The following is a 20,895-nucleotide window of genomic DNA, read 5'->3' on the forward strand; positions in this document are numbered from 1 at the left end:
GGCCGCAGCTGAGAAGTCCGAAGTTCCCCGAACTTTGCAGCTCCCAGCACACATTCCGATGCCTCTCCTCCGCTCCACATACCGCCCGTGCTTCTCTCTCCTCCGCTCCACATACCGTCGTGCTTCTCTTCCAGTCCGCCACTGATTTTCCGCCCCTATCAGAGTGCCGCCTGGGTCCAATGGACCCACCGGGACCCATGGTAGGGCCGGCCCTGCAAACCCCCCCCCATCTTAGCATCCCCCCTCCCATCACAGAGTCCCCTGTAACCATCATAGGCCTCACAGTTCCAGTAGCTTGGCAGAAGATGAGATGAGGTAGATTTGGACGGAGTAACAAGTAAATACAAACATGGGGAGACTTTGAGGCACCAATAACCATCAACAAGTGTGTAAAAAAAATTAAATTTTTTTTAAGACATGATTAAAAACATCTGAGAAAATAATACACAATATGTCCATTGTGAAAAAAGTTATAACATATGTTACTCTATGTCTACCATAAGGGCTGCGAAGCCCAGTGGTGACCCCCTACACGTTTCCTCTCGTAGAGTCTTCTTCAGGGAATCTGGGTGACAGAGATAGTAGTAGATTCCATAAAAAATTGATGCATGGGCATTTGGATACCCTCCGGTGGTGTTAAAAGATGCTCAATCTTCTGCTGATCTTTTGTAAGCTGAAACTGTAAACTAACAATCTGAAGCTATATGCAATTACTTATGGCTTTGTATGCTTTTGAATATTTCTGTTTCTTATATATGGATTTCTTTATATAACCTACTACTATCTGTGTCCACCAGTTACATATGTTACTCTAAATCTGCCACAAGGACTACAAAGCCCAGTGGTGACCCCTACACGTTTCAACATCAGGGATTTCTGGTGGACAGAGGTAGTAGAAGGTTATATAAAAAAAAAAAATCCATATTTAAGAAACAGAAATATTCAAAAGCATACGAATGCGTAGGGGTCACCACTGGGCTTCGCATCCCTTGTGACAGATTTAGAGTAACATATGTTATACCTTTTTCACATTGGACATATTGTTTTATTTTCTCAGTTTTTTATCATGTTCTAATAAAAAATTTTGTATTTTTTTCACACTTGTTGATGGTTATTGGTGTCTCAAAGTGCCCCCCATGGTTATATTTACTTGTAATTTATCACTAGGGATTGGCACTTCTACCTGTGAGATCCTTTAGGCACAAGCAGTATATTTAGATTTGGACTAAGGTGCGCTTCTGTCCTCTCCTGAATAATATGGCAACCTTGCATGCCACCTGCCCTGGATCCAGCACCATTCACTGAGTGGGAAGTTGGCTTGGCCCTAGAGCTTCATTGGCTGTTATGGTGCTGGCAGCCAGCCTGCCAGCACCTTTGCAACACATTGCTGATCCAGGGTATACTGTGTTTGCAGGCACCCTAGTTGAGAACTGCTGTTTTAATGAATACATCTTGTATTAGTAAGTGTTTTTATTCAGTAAAGACAGATTGATCCAGTGCTGGTTATGATTGATTGGTCCTGGCTTTCTATAGGGATTATAAAAAAATAATAATTTTGAAAATGCATTGGTAAATGCTAGATGTAATTTGTACTGCACAGAAAAACAATCTATGTTTTAGTTTTGATATTTTTCCTCTGTGAGACCCTTGGTGGGAAGCATACATTTGTGCTGTCTATACCAACAGAGCTCAGTCTTCCTTGTTCCATATTCCTTCACAGGGTTTATACCAGTTTGCAGTCTTGGAATGTCCCAAGTAGGGAGACTGAATCTTGGGCAAGATGTGGGCAGTCTGCGCTTCTTTACTATCTGTGGTCTGCAAGAAGGGTTTGAGCCATTCGCTATCAACATGAAGAGGGAAATTACCACCTGGTTTAGCAAAAGCCTTCCCCAGTTTGTGAATGTTCCTGCAGATCATGGTCACATTGAGGTAGGAAAATGGTGTTTGGGTAAATATTAAATATTTTTTAGTAAATTCTATTTTAAAACGTTGCCCAAACAGTATGTTTGAATCACAGTGGGTATCCCTGGTAAACAGTAAGATTAGTCAATGTAGGTACCTTAAGACCAAAATGAACCTAGTAACATGGTAAAAATCTTTGCCTTTATAAGGGCTTGTGCCTACGGACAAATGTAGCTTGCAATCAGGTGCATTTAACCTGCTTTTGAGATCAATTTTAGATGCTTCTGAATTTCATCTAAATGTCCTCATGGTTGCATTGGACTTGCAGTTGATGACCTCCTTATGACCTGATTTGTCCTCCTTATAGGCTTCTTTTGCATTTCTAGAAACTTGCTATAAGAGATAGGAAGTTCTGAAGTGTACAAAAACCTATGTGCTCAGGCTCTCATTCTTTCATGTAGTAATTATTAGACATGTTCAATTCATTCTTTTTCGAATCAAAATTATGACAAATGTTTTCGTTATTTGGAAATTTGGATTTATCCAAATTACAATAGTAACGAATGTAAATGAATCCTTTAAAATAACTAAATTAAATTTCCCCGAAATAACCAAATTCAATTAGATTATGAATCTAATTTGGAAACTAATATGAAATGTAAAATATTGTAATTCTTAGATGTGAAAAATTTGACAGCCGCATTTGAATTGAAGAGAATTTGAATGTAGATTCAAACATTCCAAATTCAGTGGAATTGAATTAAATTTGGTTGAGATTGAAAATGTTATCTAAATAAAATGAGTTCATTAACAAATCGAAATGAAACAAATTTTTTTGTTCCGCACATCTAGAAATTATTTAAACATAGAAGAAACACCAATTATAGGTTGCAGTGTTGGTTGAGCTCAGACTAATCAGTGAATGTTCTACTAATACTGGCAGTTTCACTTTACCCAGGATGGTTAAACCCCCCTTGGTTTGTTTCTGTAGTGTAGTGTAGTGCTCCAAACCATGCCAGAGAATGGTTAAGCCTATTGGGCCGGGGGCAGCTTGGAAGAGGTGGTCTGGGGTACACTTCACATATAGTCCAGTACAGTTCACTTCAGTGTTTATTGCAAACCATGCCTGAGCACATAGCTCTTCATAGATCATTGAGAACAGAAGCAGGAATCACTGTGGTCTGGCTGACAGAAGGGGGAGGGGCAATTTAAATGTGATGAGTTTCGGTTTAACCGTACCCAGTGTGAGTACACCCCATCACTGGTCTCTCACCTAAGAACTGGGTCTGTTCATTTATTCATACAATAAGAGGAATTTAGAGCAGATAGTCCACTGGCATGAAAACTGACTATATTTTTTGTTTCAAACTTCATGTTTTCAGGTTTCAAGAATAGATGGAACAGTAGATAATCCTCCATGCCTCAAAGTGACACATAAGACTTTTGGATCTCAGAACAGCAACACTGACATGCTTTTCTTTAGGCTCAGCATGCCTGTGGAGTTCTATGAGACCTTCAAATGCACCCCAGGGGCTACACCTCTCACTCGTACTTTTACCATAGTTGAAGAAGAAGTCCAAGATGTGGACATGGACTCTGAATTTGAAGTCCTAAAGAAATCTGCAGCCCGCAAGGAAATAGAAGCAACCAATGAGAAGGATGTTGCTAAGGAAATTCCCAAGGAACCACCAAAGCCAGAGAATGAGAAAGATACAACAACAGAAAAGACCAAAAAGAGAGGGTAAGAAACAACAAAGAGTGGGAATGAGCTCCAGGTTCAGGTTAAACATGATTTCTACTTGAACCCAGCAGTTTGCTGAAGGGGTAACAAATGGGCCACATTTGGTCATTTTGCCCACTAGAACCGCTGGATGATGTTTGTAAACAAACATCCTGAATGATGTTATTGACCAAATATGGTCATTACCATATTTGGTCAAGTGTTTTTAAACAAACCTGTTGGGAATCTGTAATTTAGTGGCGATAGTACTACTACTGCTGCGCTAATGCCAGTATTACTGCTGCACTAGCAGGACAAGCGCTACCACCACTGATCCCTGGCTGGTTTGTTTAAAAAAGCAGCAGCCAGCTAGAAATCTGTCATTTAGCTGCAGGCGAACACCGTTGGTTGTGGAGGCTCATAGTTAATGATGAATATACATCAGGGGATATTTTTTATAAAATACTTTTTCACAGGGTTGATGTTTTTATTTACAAAAATTACATTTTCCACTCGTTTTGAATGAGAAATAAGTGAAACGATGTACCCTATTAATTCACCTAGGGAGGGACTTGAGTGTCGGGGGGTCCCCTTATTCTAAATGGAGCTTCCAGATTCCCTGTAAGATCCCTTATAAGAAACTCTTCTAATGTTCAAGGCATATGCAGCCTTTAAGACGAAGTGTACGGTTTTGGGAAGGGGGGGACCATTTTCTGGCTGCTCAGGATGCCTGACTGGATATGAGTTTCATATGAATCTATAGAGGGTCCTCATGCCAATTTATTTTTCCATTTTCTTAAAGGGGCAGTACCAAAATTGTAAATCCCTCTACAAACTCCTAAAAAGACCCTTATCCAGGCATGCAGCCTGGGTGGCCAGGAAAGAGGGGGAAGCTTAGTGTAGCTCTTGGAAGGGTACCTTGCAATGGGGTGCTAAATCTAAATGAATGCTGTAACATCACCTCTATGTTGAAGGCATCCCCAAATCATTTTATTTAAAGAATTTGTTTATTTTTAATGTTGCTCTTCAAAAGACCATCCCTTCTAAACTGTATTTTTTTTTTTTTATGTTTTTGCATTGGTACATGCCATTCATGGCAGTGTCTGCTGAAAAAGACCAGAAAAAATTAAGATTCTGCTCAAATAGACTTCAGTGGGGTTTGGCACTATGTTCAGGGTCAGTGGACCTTTTGCTGGGTTCACCAAAACGTATGTGAACCAAACCTTTCCTGCTCATTCCTAGTGACCAGAAATGTTCTGTGCAAAACTTCCTATTTCAAGGCTCTTTCATTTTTTATTTTTTAGGTTTCTTTTTAAACCCAAGAAACCAGCCTTCATCTCTCCACCTCCTGTTGTCCCGGCAATGCCACGTTTGATGAAAGAAGTAGTGCCAGATGACCGGGATGATCCTGAGATCATTATGAACACCACAACAGTATGGAACCTAATTCTATTTTTTATAGAACTTTACTAAAAGTGCATTTGTAGCCATGCACAAAAATTACAGGAAAATCTCTTGCATGACTGTTCGTGGTACAAGAATCCTAAGTATCTTTTTTTTTTTTAAAGAGATATGTTTTCATAAATAGTGTCAGATAGACATTGTATATTTGAAAAATAATTTGAAAATGTAATACATTTTTATTAGAAATTCTATCCAATGGTTGATATTTCTTTGATTCCTTCAAAGGCTGCTATGCTGATACTCATTAATTTTATTGTAAATTTATAGCAAATCGCCTAAATCTCACACCTACATTAATGACCTTGTTGGACATCCTATTCCTACTGTGAGCATTAATATGAAGGTGTTTGCACCTCCCACCCTCCACCCTTTGTTTGCTGCTAACAGGCTTTGCTTTTCTAAAAAGATTTCTGGAAAGGCTTAATGCATGATTTTGTAGTGTGTTTGTGGAAATTTGGCTAAAAGAACATTTGTGAGATCAGGGTGAGAAGACACAGCTCATAAACAGAGTTCCAATGCATTCCAAAGGTCTTCAGTTAGGTTGAGGTTAGGGTTTTGTGCAGGCCACTCAAGTTCTTCCACACCAAACTAGTCAAACCATGTCTTATTGAAGCTGGCTTTGTGCACACCAGCCACGTTAGACTGGATCAGAAAGGGGTCCCCAACCAAACTGTTGTCACAAGATTGGATGCTCACAATTGTGTAAAATTACTTTGAAGATTGTAGCATTAACTGTGTTCTTTACTGGAAACACCTGAACCTAATAATTTAGAGGAATGTCCTTATACTTTCAAGCAAAAAGTGTAGGTGAGATAGTCAGGTGTCCTCCAATTTTTGCCTAATTACCATACCTCCTCATTTATAAGTTGGGTTTCAAAAATCCATCAGAGAACTGATGATGTTGCTAGTTACTACTACTCAGAAATGACGCACTTTGACAACAGTTGTAAAAAGCAAAAAAAGTGTAATTTATCATAAATGGGAACATTTAAAGGTATCAGACTGCTTATAGCCATTGTAGATTTCCCTGCTGACACAGGTCCATGTCTAATCTTTATTTGTATGTTGTTTTATCTATTCAGTATTATTACTCTGTGAGGATTTTCGCTGGACAGGAGCCCACTGGAGTGTGGATTGGCTGGGTGACTCCTGACTACCATCTGTATGATATGAACTTTGACCTGAACAAAGTTCGCAATGCCACCATCACTATGGGTGATGATAAAGGAAACATCTTTAACAGGTAAGAGAACAAGATTGAGGTATTGCAACTAGAAAATAGCTGACCGTATCAAAGAAGCACTATGTAGTGTATGGGTAGGGTAACCCTGGAACTTGTTGGTGGGGGCTCGACTTGTGAGGAGTCCTAAATCCTCAAGCATGTGAAGATTTGGTGGTGGGTTAGGAGCACTGTGTGTGGATAGAAAGTCTTGAAAACTCCAGCGGTTTACAATAAAAGTTATCACTTTGTTATTGTGTGACATAAAACATAGCCAACACATTTTGGGAGTTTACAGATTCTGGGATTTGGTAGTTTTAGCTCTGTCTGCCGTGAGCACTGCAGATTGTGTCCCAATAGTTTATGTTCTGGAGTGTCTTCTGTGCATGCAGTGGTACATTAAAAAAGAGTCTGACCATTTGTTGGCAAATGATCCTACAATTGCCAGATTTTATTTTCTATTTAGCATCATAGAATCAGGAGAACTTCCCTTAAAAGAGAAGTATGGGGTTTGGGATTAATGCACATTCATACTTACCTAGGTGGATGCAGCACCACACCAATGCTGCATCTGTCCCCCGGCGCCTCTGCATTGAGAACCAAGCTGTCGAAAACCACTGATCACTCAGCTCTGACAGCTCTCTGCTCTGCCCCTTCCTCACTCACTGGAGTGCTGAGCTGTGGAGGGGCAGGGAGCAGCCGGCTCAGGCTCTCAGTGGCTCGCTGAGAGACTGAGCCGTGTGTCAGTCCAGGCACCTGGCGGATCCCGACTCCATAGTTGTAATGAGGCGGTGCCCAAACCGACATCTGCAACGTCAGCAGAGATCGGACTTCAGTCGGCTCTCTGCTGAAAATGGGTCACTGTAGGGCAGAACCAACTGCACAACTGTGATCCATAGGAGATGTACAGCTAAACGAGCTTTGGCTGTACATCTCGTTTAAGCCTAGTACAGCTCAGGTCAGAGCCGCTGTACTAACAATCTAATGTTAGTACAGCAATCTCCCCTGCTGTTCTATTGTGATTTGACAAGGGAACATCCCCCCGCCAGGATACTCCGCTTAGCGCTCTGAGCCATTGGACCGGCGACAGTACACACGAGCCGAATGCCATTTTCATTTGAACTGACCGAAGCTGCCTGACATTTGGCCCATGTCTATGGGGCTTTAGACTGTGAATAGCGGAGTACACCTACCATACTGGAGAACAGTGGGATGGTTCTATTACTTTCTATCTGTTGATTGATGCTATACAATCTGAGGCACAGTTATTCCAAAATTGCGTTGCTCCACCTTTCATTGTATGAATTTAAAAAATATTTTGAATTTTTTTGTTTCATGCAAAATTGTCTTATTTTTTGCCTAGTAAATAATTTTGTTTTTCTCAGCATTAATCGCAGTAATTGTTATATGGTTTGGGGTGGAGAATTCAGCAATAACACTCAGCAGGCTCGTGTTCGTAAGGAAGACCTGGTTATTGGTTGCCTAATTGACCTGGCTACTGGACTCATGACATTCACAGCCAATGGGAAGGAGGTGAACACTTTCTTCCAGGTAGGTGTTATCTTGGACTTTAAGTTGCGCCACCAGTATTTGCAGTACTTTTTTTAGGGAGGACATCACCAGGAGTGGTGGTCCAGGGAATATCTGATTGCCTCCTGGGAGATTAAGAAGGAATGTTTTTTTCTCCCACTGGAGCGAACTACATCATACTTTATTTGGGTTTTTTTGCCTTCTTCTGGATAAACTGTGGGTGAAGGGTTGTGTTTATGAAGGTTTTTTTATTAGTGTCTTTTTTTTTTTTTTCCATTGCTTGAACTGAATCAGTGTTAATTTCGTCGACTAAAACCGACTAAAACGTTTTCGTCGACTAACACAATTCAGATGACTAAAATACGACTAAAACTTGAATGGCATTTTAGTCTTAAGACTAAAATACGACTAAAACTAAAATGGCATTTTAGTCAAAAGACTATAACTAAAACTAAATCGAAATTTGCTGCCAAAAATTAACACTGGTGCATGCTCAAAGCATAAATAATAACATATTAGATTTTTCACTCCAGGACCAGCAGTAGTATAATGAGTTTGGAAATTGTAGAGAAATGCTTAAATAATGCATTACAAATTACAATTGAACTACACCCATTTGATTATAGATGACTAAAATGCGTTTTAGTCGACTAAAATGTAGGGCGTTTTAGTCGACTAAAATATACTGGAGTTTTAGTCGACTAAATACGACTAAAACTAAAACACTTGCAGAAGACTAAAATAGGACTAAAACTAAAATGCCATTTTAGTCCTAAGACTAAGACTAAAACTAAATTGAAATTTGCTGCCAAAATTAACACTGAACTGAATGGACCTTTCACAGTGTTTCCCAGGTCCCAACCTGCTATAATTGCTGCAGTGCCCCTCAACCCCACCCTCAGCTCCTCTGTGCCCCTAACCTCCAACAGTATCTCACAGTGCCTCCTGCAGTGGCCTCCATTCTCCCACAGTGCATCTGCAAATCCTAGCTCAAACAAATGTAAACCTGAGCTATCTGACAACTGTTTTTATGCAATGAAAAATTCATATAATGACACGGAGGCAGTTTAACCAAATAAATAGCCAATTTTCAAATATGGTTGAATTGGGCTTTATTGCCTATGTCATATCAATGCTCCACGTATCACAGACCTTGCTTAAAGTGTGTCTTAACCCAAAAACAAAATTTCATGTGTTTCAGCTTATCATTTCTTAGCTGTGTTGGCTGCATAATTTTCTTTTCTTTATTTTGACTTGGTGAATCAGCCAGCATCACACTTCTAGTCCTAGGATCGCAATGCTAACTGACCCATCTTTATCCGGACAACAGACACAATATAGGACTATGAAACCTCTCCTATTGTCCATAACATAGAGGGGTATGGTTCTGTAGTTTTAAGAGCTACTTATGAACAAGAAGCATTATCCACAAGAGTTATCCACACACAAGATTTCTTGCAAGAATAGCAGGTTTTTTTTTTTTCATTTTTAAACAAATAAAACAAAATACCTCCCCTACTATATTTAACAGAACAAAAGGGAAACAAGTAAGAGAAGTTCATTGTAAGGGTTTGAATACGCTTTAAAAATACATTTTCCTTCTGGTGCTCCAACCATTTGTTTGTGGAGAACATTACCTTCTGTCTTCAGAAAATGGCTTTCCCACAGATATTCCTTACGGTCCTTTCACACGGGCTTTCCGCCCAGGGTACTCTGTTTTGCTCAGTGGGGAGGGTGCAGCCGTACTGGGTGCGAGGATGGCCAAAAAGCTAGACTGGCTTTTAAACTAGGGAATGGGGGGGAGGGTACAGATGTAGAATTAGCCAGTGGAAAGCAAGTTGCAGAGGGCAGAAATGGGGGCACTAGCGGTAGGGTGTACGGAGCTCCTATACCCAGGATGGGTATGGGGAAAAATCAGGAGGGCAACCTAAAAACATCAAATGAGGATATATGTAGCCGCTCAAAATTAAGAGGTTTGTATACCAATGCCAGAAGCCTGGCCAACAAGATGGGAGAGCTAGAGCTGCTGTTGTTGGAGGAGGACTTAGATTTTGTGGGGATAACTGAGACTTGGTTTGACAGCTCTCATGACTGGATGGCGACCATTCAGGGATATTCCCTTTATCGCAGAGATAGAGTGGGTAAAAAAGGAGGAGGGGTATGTCTGTATATTAAGAACAGTGTGCAGGTAAATATGAGGGATGATATTAATAATGGAGCTAAGGACGAGGCAGAATCCCTATGGGTAGAGCTTCAAAGGGAAGGCACAGTGGGGAAGGTAATATTGGGCGTATGCTATAGGCCCCCCAACCTGAGGGAGGAGGGGGAGGCGGACCTCATTTTACAGATAGGATTGGCAGCAAGGATGGGAAATGTCATTATAATGGGGGACTTTAATTATCCAGATATAGACTGGGCAGATGGAACCGCGCATTCGGCCAAGGCTAGGCAGTTCCTAAATATCTTGCAGGACAATTTCATGGGTCAGATGGTGAATGCACCGACAATAAACAATGCGGTACTTGACCTACTGATTACCAACAATACAGACCTGCTCACGGATATAGAAATACGGGAGAACTTAGGAAACAGTGACCATAGGTCAATAAGTTTCAGTATTAATTATAGTAATAGGAAGCAGAGGGGTAATTTAAGGACGCTGAATTTCAAAAGAGCCAATTTCCCAAAACTGCGCTCGCTGCTAGAAAATATCAAATGGGATAGAACCCTGGGAACAAAGAACACGGAGGAAAAATGGGAGTGCTTCAAGAGCATACTTAACAAGGGGATTGACCAGTGCATTCCAAAGGGAAATAAATTTAAAAGAGCAAAATTAAACCCTGGGTGGCTAAACTCCAACATAAAAATGCATATTAGTGCTAAAGGAAAGGCTTTCAAAAAATACAAGGCTGAGGGGTCATTACAAAGAGTGTAATAAGAAATGTAAAGATGAAATCAGGGCGGCTAAAATAGAACACGAGAGACATATAGCGGAAGAGAGTAAAAAGAACCCCAAGAAGTTCTTTAAGTATATAAACAGTAAGAAAGCGAGGTCAGAACACATTGGTCCCATAAAAGATGACAAAGGAAATATGGCCACTGAGGACAGGGAAAAGGCGGAAGTGTTAAATAATTTCATCTCTTCAGTCTTCACAAAAGAATCGGGGGCTACACGAACCCAGCTTGTAAGGCCAATCTAAACAACACACCTCAGGAAGTGCCGCCATGGCTGACAGAAGACAGACTTAGAACTAAACTTGAGAAACTTAACATAAATAAATCACCGGGACCGGATGGCTTGCACCCGAGGGTTCTTAAAGAGCTCAGCCAGGTGATTGCCAGACCATTATTCTTGATCTTTAAGGATAGTTTACAGACAGGTATGGTGCCAGCAGATTGGAAAAAGGCCAACGTAGTACCAATATTTAAAAAGGGGCCGAGGTGTATCCCGGGTAACTATAGGCCGGTCAGCCTAACATCTGTAGTCTGCAAGATTTTGGAGGGGATGTTAAGGGACCACATACAAGACTTTAGTAATGAAAACAATATAATTAGTAGTAATCAGCATGGATTTATGAAAAATCGTTCTTGCCAAACCAATCTATTAACCTTCTACGATGAAGTGAGCTGCCATCTAGATAAAGGTAAGCCAGTGGATGTGGTGTATCTGGACTTTGCAAAGGCCTTTGACACCGTTCCCCACAAACGCTTACTGTACAAACTAAGGAAGGTAGGTATGGACCATAAGGTGAGTACCTGGATAGAGAACTGGCTCCAGGGGAGAGTACAGAGGGTGGTGATTAATGGGGAGTACTCGGATTGGGCGGGGGTGGAAAGTGGGGTCCCCCAGGGTTCTGTCCTGGGGCCAATCCTGTTTAATTTATTCATAAATGATCTAGAGGAGGGGATATCGAGTACAATCTCAGTATTTGCGGACGATACTAAACTAAGCATGCCAATATCTTCTATACAGGATGTGGAAACCTTACAAGCGGACCTAAACAAAATAACGGGGTGGGCAACTACATGGCAGATGAGGTTTAATGTTGATAAATGTAAAGTAATGTACTTGGGGGCCAGAAACCAGAAAGCAAGCTACTCACTAGGGGGGGAACCTCTGGGGGAGTCTAGGATGGAAAAAGACTTGGGGGTACTGGTAGACAACAGGCTTGGCAGTGGCATGCAATGCCAAGCAGCTGCAAGCAAAGCCAACAGAATATTGGGATGTATAAAAAAGGGGATTCACTCCAGAAATAAAGAGATTATTCTCCCGCTCTACAAGACTCTGGTCCGGCCACATCTGGAGTATGCTGCCCAGTTCTGGACACCGGTCCTCAGGAAGGATGTGCTGGAATTGGAAAGAGTCCAGAGAAGGGCAACAAAAATAATTAGGGGAATGGAGGACATCAGCTATGAGGAAAGACTACAAGCACTGAACCTATTCTCTCTAGAGAAGAGACGTTTGAGGGGGGATATGATATCAATGTACAAATACTGTACTGGCGACCCTAGCATAAGGAACAAACTATTCAGAGTAAGGAAATACAACAAGACACGTGGCCACTCACTAAAACTAGAGGAAAGGCGGTTTAACCTTAACCACTTGCCTACAGTGCACTTTCACCCCCTTCCTGCCCAGACCGATTTTCAGCTTTCAGCGCTCTCACACTTTGACTGAGAATTACTCAGTCATGCAACACTGTACCCATACAAAAATTGTGTCCTTTTTTTCACACAAATAGAGCTTTCTTTTGATGGTATTTGATCAATACTGGGTTTTTTATTTTTTGTGCTATAAATAAAAAAAGACTGAAAATATCGTGAAAAAACGCATTTTTCTTTGTTTCTGTCATAAAATTTTGCAAATTAGTCATTTTTCTTCACAAATTTTGGCCAAAATTTACACTGCTACTTATCTTTGGTAAAAAAAACCCAAATAAGTGTATATTATTTGGTCTTTGTGAAAGTTATAGAGTCCACAAGTTATGGTGCTATTCATTGAAAATTGATCACACTTGATCACACCTGATGTACTGAAGGCCTATCTCATTTCTTGAGACACTAAAAGGTCAGGAAAGTACAAATACCCCCCAAATGACCCCTTTTTGGAAAGTAGACATTCCAATGTATTTAATAAGGGGCATGATGAGTTTTTTGAAGTTGTCATTTTTTCCCACAATGCTTTGCAAAATGAAGATTTATTTTTTTTTATTTTTATTTTTTTTACAAATTGCCGTATTAACAGGTTATTTCTCTCACACAGCACATGTATACTTGCAACTACACCCCAAAACACATTCTACTACTCCGCCTGAGTATGGCGATACCACATGTGTGAGACTTTTTCACAGCCTGGCCACATACAGAGTCCTAACATCCGAGTAGCAGCGTCCGGCATTCTAGGAGCACAAATTACACATATCATTTCCTGACAACCTATCGCACTTTTGAAGGCCCTGGAGCACCAGGACAATGGAAACCCCCATAAAATGACCCCATTTTGGAAATCAAACAGCCCAACGTATAATTTTTGAGGCATAATGAGTCTTTTGAATATGTCATTTTTTTCCACAAGTTTTTGGAAAATGTGGAAAGAAAATGAAAACACATTTTTTTTACACAAAGCTGTCCATTTATGCAATATTTCTAACACATCGCATGTACATAGCAAAACTTGCACCCCAAAATACATTCTGCTATTCCTCCTGAGTATGGTGATACCACATGTGTAACACTTTTTCACAGCCTGGCCACATACATGGGCCTCACATCCAAGTAGCGCTTTACACAAAGTTGTCCATTTATCCACTTTAAGACTGGGCCTATTTTTGACACTTGGTGTTTACAAGCTAAAATCATTTTTTTTGCTAGAAAACTACTTTGAACCCCAAAACATTATATATTTTTTTTTAGCAGAGACCCTAGAGAATAAAATGGAGATCGTTGCAATATTTTTTATCACACCATATTTGCGCAGCAGTCTTCCAAATGCGATTTTTTTGAAAAAAATTCACTTTTTTGAACTAAAAAATAAGAAAACAGTAAATTTAGCCCAATTTTTTTCCATAATGTGAAAGATAATGTTACGCCGAGTAATTAGATACCCAACATGTCATGCTTCAAAATTGCGCATGCTCACAGAATGGCGCCAAACATTGGTACTTAAAAATCCCCATAGGCAACATTTTAAAAATTTCTGCAGGTTACTAGCTTAGAGTTACAGAGGAGGTCTAGGGCTCAAATTATTGCACTCGCTCTAACGATCGCGGCGATACCTCACATGTATGGTTTGAACACCGTTTACATATGTGGGCGGGACTTGCGTATGCGTTTGCTTCTACGCGTGAGCTAACGGGGACAGGGCGCTTTAATTTTTTTTTTTTTTTTTTTTCCTATTTATTTTATTTATTATTTTTTTATTTTTACACAGTTTAAAAAAAAAAAATGTTTTGATCATTTTTATTCCTATTACAAGGAATGTAAACATCCCTTGTAATAGAAATAGGCATGACAGGTCCTCTTTATTGTGAGATCTGGGGTCAAAAAGACCTCACACCTCACAACTACACTAAAAAAGAAAAAAAAAAAAAAAATTGTTGAAAGAGGAAAAAAAAAAAGCAAAAAAAAAAAGCGGCCCTTTAAACCGGTTGCTAGGCAACGTCTTTTGACGTAGCTCCGGTCCTCCAAGACCATAGAGTTGAGTGAGGGCCATCTTGCCCTCACTCGACTTCCTGTCTCTGAGGATCCGGGACCGGATAGTTTTCCCCGCTGCCGGCGGGTCCGGTAAGCTGGGAAAACGTCTGGGACGCGGCAGGAGGGGGGGGGGGGCACCTCTTCCCCTGCACCGTAAGGGTAATTCCGCGGCGAATCCGCCACTGGGACCACCCTTATCTGAAAGCCGACCGCCCGCCGTTTCAAAAAATACCGGGGTTATGGGGGCTATCTGCTGCCATAACCCCAGTATTTAGCTTTTAATGGCCGACGCATATAGTCGTTAGGCGGTCAGTAAGTGATTGCATGTATATGGCAAACAGGTGACGATGACTGACGGGGTGACAGGTGACGATGTCTGATGGGGTGACAGGTGACGATGATTGATGAGGTGACAGGTGATGATGATTGATGAGGTGACAGGTGACGATGATTGATGGGGTGACAGGTGACGATGATTGATGAGGTGACAGGTGATGATGATTGATGGGGTGACAGATGACGATGATTGATGGGGTGACAGATGACAGTCACTGACGGGGTGACGTGACGATGATTGATGGGGTGACAAGTGACGATCACTGATGGGGTGTCAAGTGACGATGACTGATGGGGTGACAAGTGACGATGACTGATGGGGTGACAGGTGACGGTGATTGATGGGGTGACAGGTGACGGGCGATGATCACTGATGGGTGACAGGTGACGGCGATGGTGCACGGCGGTACTGATGGCAGTCTCTGGTGACTGGTGAACTTTAGGCTATGTTCACATGTGAGCGTAGCGATCACGGGCAGAATCACTGCGATTCTGCCCGTGATCCAGAAATCATTGCAAATTGCGGGGCGCCTGTGCGTTGCCCGTGATTTGCAATAGCACCCCAAACGCTGTGCGATGTTGCCGCCATTTCCGCCTGCCGAATCGAGGTAACCTCACGCAAACAACGCATGATGCCCCAAAGAAATTCTTGTACCTTTTTTGGGCGTCATGCGATGTTTGCGCGATGTTACCGCGATTCGGCAGGCGGAAATGGCGGCAACATCGCACAGCGTTTGGGGTGCTATTGCAAATCAGGGGCAACGCACAGGCGTCCCGCGATTTGCAATGATTTCCGGATCGCGGGCAGAATCGCAGTGATTCTGCCTGCGATCGCTGCGCTCACATGTGAACGTTATGGGTGTCAATTTCTGGGCACTGATGAGGTGACTGTTGGGTGACAGGTGACATTGGGGGGGGCTGAGGACTGTGTGGGGGGACCTTTATTAGTGTGATTTTTACTTTGTGACAGGTACACAGAGCAGTAACTCACTATTTCTAGCTCTTCTCCCCTCATACTGGAAACTGTATGAGGAGAGAAGAGCTAGTAACACTGAGTTACTGCTCTTTGTTTACATTTTGTGATCGGCTGTGAATGGATTCACAGCCGATCACATAGTAAACAGTCACTGTCAGTGACTGTTTACTACCGCCGGTGACAGCTGTGTTCCTACGGAACACAGTGCCACCGACACGACCGCGCTGCGCGCTCCCGATCGCGCATGCGCGGTCATCTGGTGGGCGCCTTCATTGTGATCGGCTGTGTCATTGGAACACAGCCGATCACGTGGGAAACAGCCACGCCCATTGGCTGTTTCCCCCCTGCCGGTGACGGGGGGTGTCCCGGGGACACCCCGACACCGGCAGTGCAGGGCGGCGCGCACGCGATCGCGCGCCTGCCCTGCTTAAAGTGCCGCCGTCATATGACGGCGGCCCAGGATAATGGTCGCTCCGCTCCGCCGTCATATGACGGCGGGCGGGCGGCAAGCGGTTAAAATGCGTAAGGGGTTCTTCACTTTAAGGGCGGTAAGGATGTGGAATTCTCTTCCACAAGCAGTCGTATCAGCAGGGAGCATTGATAGTTTCAAAAAACTATTAGATGGGCACCTTAAAGACCACAACATACAGGGGTATACAATGTACGGTTAAAAGCAAACACACACACACATCATAGGTTAAACTGGATGGACTGATGTCTTTTTTCAACCTCACTAACTATGTAACTATGTAACTATGTAATCTGCTGATCCCGCTGAGCAGGCGGATGACAGGTCCATTTCCGCTCACTCTGCTGAGATAGACCTGTCAGAGCTCCGCTCTCTATGGGAGATTGGATGAAAATGGACCACTTGTCCGTTTTCATCCGATCCTATCTGATCCAATCCTCATGACGGATGGAAAATAGGGTTTCCATCATCTAGATTTCACAGACAGGATTGGATAGCAGCGGGTGTCACTGGACATATCACTGCTGACATCCACTGCTCCATAGGGGTGCATAAAGTGTCCGATCAGGTCTGCCTGAAAAACTAACAGGTGGACCTGATCGGAAAGCCCATGTGAAAGGGGCCTTATGGTTAAATAAATAAATGTCTTGGTTGTATGAGACCACAGTTTTTTTAAAAATTCAAGAATTGAGAATTCACTGAACCCATCACACATTTATTACAAGGAAGTACATGGAATAAATGAACAAGCTGTCCTTTAGCCACAGAGTTTGAAAAACTGATAAAGGGTACACTATACTTAAAGCTGAATTTCTAACAACTGAATACAAACATAAAACACACATATGAAAGCATTTTTACCTGCCTGCAAACTGATTTTTTATTTGCAGAGATTTTTCCTGAGACTTACAAATCGCTGCCAACACAGCACAGCTAGCATTGGGAACTTGCTTTTCTATAGGGCACCTTAGTAATACATCTAAGTCTTGTCCTATCCCAAACTTTGACTGACCAGTGAAGGAGAAACAACAGACTGATTAGCTCATCTCTCTGTCACTCTCCTCTCTTGTCCTGTCAGCACCTGTTTCCTGTTAGCACATAAGTGCTGTTGCGCAACTGACTGGCTCCTTGTGCCTTCATGACTTCTCTTGTGCTGCCCTCTTGCTAGTTCGCCTTTCCTCATATTATCACACTGTAGCACCTCCTAGTGTGGGATGCTAGGTAAATTTTTAGTTTTTGGCTCCTTCTGTAATCAAGGGAGCAGTGATCGCCAGTCCTGGTCTGTTCAGGGTTTCTCAAACTGGGAGATTTATTCCTCTCTTTTTGCCTCCTGACCTTTGGAAAAGCTTTCAGAGCTTAGGGAGGGAAATGCAAAAAAACAGTCTAAATATTTATCGTGCACCAGCTAGTTCCTGTAGAGGAGTGTCCAGGAGGGGGCTGGAAAGGTGATAAATAGTCTGAAGCACTGGAGAGCTGGGTTCCTTCTCCCCAGGAGAGTTCCAAAGCCGGAGGAGCTGCTGCCCTTAGGCAGCCCATGGATTGTGCAGCTGTTCTAGTGGCCTCATCTGTCTTGGGGCTGAGGACCTGGATGGATCTTCTTAAAAGTTGAGTGCAGGACCTCACTACAAGGGATTTGGTTTGAAGAAGGACTTGTCTCACTCACTGGATCATGTCCGGAGGAAGCTGAAAGGTGGCAACTTTCTTGGTAGTTGTCTTGTGAGAAGACTTGTGTATAAAGACCTTAAATTGATCCCTGCAACTGTTCAGTGTTCTGGAAATCGTATTGGGTATCAGTAGCTGTGCAGAAGCGCAAGGTAGCCAGAAGCCAAATAAACTTGCTTCATATCCCCCATGGCCTCAAAGTTACCTAATGGTCTTCAATTGTGAGGGTTTTGACTGTCCAACATTCATATTTGGAGAAGATTTCCCTTGAATAGCTATGTGCTAATCATTTTGGAGTATCCCATGCCCCAACCTCTCTCCTGTTTAAAGTTTTTTCAAGCAATAAATCGTAATAGGACATTCCCTAAACTGTGTTATTGGAGCCAGGAGTATGGACTGGCGCCTGCAGGGATACAGCCTCTATACTTTCAGGGAAGAACCAGTTAATACTTCAGGGGTAGCGCTACAAAACACTCACTGTTCTTCCCATACCTTCCTTTTTTATTTTAATCTTTTTACATTTTGTTTCCTACATTTTAAATAATGCTCATGTTACAGCCCCTGTGTGCTTTCTGTGTACAACACTGTGGAAGAATGTCATGCTTGAAACCAATAGTAATGACTTCTGTCAGAATTTTTAGTATAAGCTCTTTAAGTCTAAGTTTTCATCTTCCCTCTTCCTATTCTACCAGGTTGAGCCCAACACAAAACTCTTTCCAGCTGTCTTTGTTAATCCTTTGAGCCAAACCTTGTTCCAGTTTGAACTTGGAAAATTGAAGGTAGGAAAAAATTGTTTTTATATACTGTACATTTTCTGTAAACCAATATATTTTGTATTTCATTGAATTTTATATCCTTAACTCTTAAATAATAAATTTGTCTGTTTGCAGAACATCATGCCTATCTCTGCTGCCATGTTTCGCAGTGAAAGCAAGAACCCAGTGCCACAGTGCCCACCTCGTCTGGATGTCCAGTTGCTGACACCTGTAATATGGAGCCGTATGCCAAATGATTTCTTAATAGTGGAATCATCAAAGGTCAGCGACCGGCATGGCTGGATGGTAGAGTGTACAGATCCATTGATGATGATGGCTCTTCATATACCTGAAGAGAATAGGTAACAACTCCGTTGTGAATTGAACATACATTGCTGCAAATTTTAGATTTCTCTGCCCAGTAGTCACAGACCAGATTGCTGCTAAAACAAAGCTGTTGAACCAACTTTGCATGTTTCATTTATGTAACCATTTTGTAAGGTGGTGTTTTGTAGAGCAGTCTTGACTATTGTCTTACAGTTTTTGAATGTGACAAAGAGCCAAACTTTTGCATTGTAGGATATTCGGTAAAAGTATGTCCATAGCAGAATGAGCATTTTTTGGGGATATATAGTGTATTTATAACCATTTAACAGATAGCTCAAATATTTTGTGTGCAGTGGGTTGATGGTATTTAGGGGAAACCAAAGCTTTGCTCAGTGAGAACAGGCCAGCATTTGCTCAGAGTGCAGGGCTGGAAAGCTACTGCAGGTATTAATGCAGGCACCTCTAGGTAGCTGCACTTTCTGTCATTTTGAAAAAAAAAAAAGGCATAGTCACTTTAAGCTAGCTCTGGATTAGCAATGTCTGGTGTTGTTTTTTTAGTGGCTTGGTAGAACCCTCAAAGATGCACACCCTCCGAGTGTTATTATTTATGGACTGCTTTGAAGAAGAAAATTCTTAGCATTGGACAGCTGTTAAGGTTAAAGCTGCTGAAGCATTGAATCCCCATTAGACCTTCATTTTATTAATCAAGTTGTAGTTAAACCAACATCAAAATAACCTCCAAAAAAATGCACAACTGTTAAAGTAAATTCTTTTGTTTCTTGTAGGTGTATTGATATCCTGGAACTGTCAGAACGTTTGGATTTGCTAAGGTTTCACTATCACACTCTTAAACTGTACTGTTCAGTCTGTGCTTTGGGAAACAATCGTGTGGCTCACGCCCTGACCAGCCATGTTGATGAATCTCAGTTGCTTTATACTATTGAGAGTAACCACTTGTCAGGTCTTCTTCGGAGTGGCTTCTATGATCTTCTTATTAGCATCCACTTGGAGTCAGCCAAGAGAGGTCGTATGACCATGAACAGCGAGTTTATTGTTCCTATGACTGACCAGACAAAGAGTATCACATTGTTCCCCAATGAAAACAAAAAGCATGGGCTTCCTGGTGTTGGCATGAGTACATGTCTTAGACCAGAGCTACATTTTTCCAATACCTGCTTTGTTAGCACTATCAGTGAACTTTACCTGCACAGTCCATACATCCCACTGGATATTCTGAAGACCAAGGCTATCAACATGTTGACAGAATCTGTCCTGGATGGTGGACAACACACCAGAGATCCTGTTGGAGGAAGTGTGGAGTTCCAGTTTGTACCAGTCCTAAAGCTTATCTCCACCCTCCTAATTATGGGTGTCTTTCAGGATGATGATGTACGACACATCTTAAAGATGATTGAACCAAATGTGTTTTCTGAGGAGGAGCCAGAAGAAGAAGGGGAGAAGACTGAAGAAGGTGGAGAGGAGGGAGCAGAAAAGGAGGCTACAGAAAAAGGAGGTGAGGAGGAAGAAGTAGAGGGGGAAGGACAGGAGAAGACTGAAGAAGAAGAGAAAGCAGTTGAAGCTGGAGAGGCCGAAGCCAAAGAGGAGGAGGAGGGCCTGGAAGAAGGCTTACTGCAAATGAAGCTGCCTGAGTCTGTGAAGTTGCAGGTAAATGTCTTTTAGTTTCACATACATTTAGTTTTCCTTGACTGCTTTTAGGTATAAAGGCCAAAACAAGCACTGTCCTGCCATTGTAGTGTTCCTCTAAACGTGAGATGTGTACAAGCTTTGGTGTATGTAGAAAGTCTGCTACAGCAAAGGACACAGACTTTTAATTTAAATTTC

At 42.0% G+C, this 20,895-nt stretch overlaps 1 protein-coding gene across 1 annotated transcript in view; it reads left to right on the forward strand.

The window, feature by feature from the left end:
• Positions 1-20,895, forward strand: part of RYR1 (ryanodine receptor 1) — a 359,853-nt gene that overhangs the window by 171,777 nt on the left and 167,181 nt on the right. Inside the window, exons 28-35 of the mRNA XM_082264106.1 lie at positions 1,721-1,929; positions 3,285-3,643; positions 4,927-5,056; positions 6,169-6,329; positions 7,691-7,856; positions 18,664-18,750; positions 18,862-19,088; positions 19,839-20,718. Coding sequence (XP_082120232.1) covers positions 1,721-1,929; positions 3,285-3,643; positions 4,927-5,056; positions 6,169-6,329; positions 7,691-7,856; positions 18,664-18,750; positions 18,862-19,088; positions 19,839-20,718 — 2,219 coding nt within the window. The remainder of the gene's footprint in view (positions 1-1,720; positions 1,930-3,284; positions 3,644-4,926; positions 5,057-6,168; positions 6,330-7,690; positions 7,857-18,663; positions 18,751-18,861; positions 19,089-19,838; positions 20,719-20,895) is intronic.

The sequence above is a fragment of the Pelophylax lessonae genome (genome assembly GCF_965119305.1).
Source record: "Pelophylax lessonae genome assembly, chromosome: 7".
Taxonomy (NCBI): domain Eukaryota; kingdom Metazoa; phylum Chordata; class Amphibia; order Anura; family Ranidae; genus Pelophylax; species Pelophylax lessonae.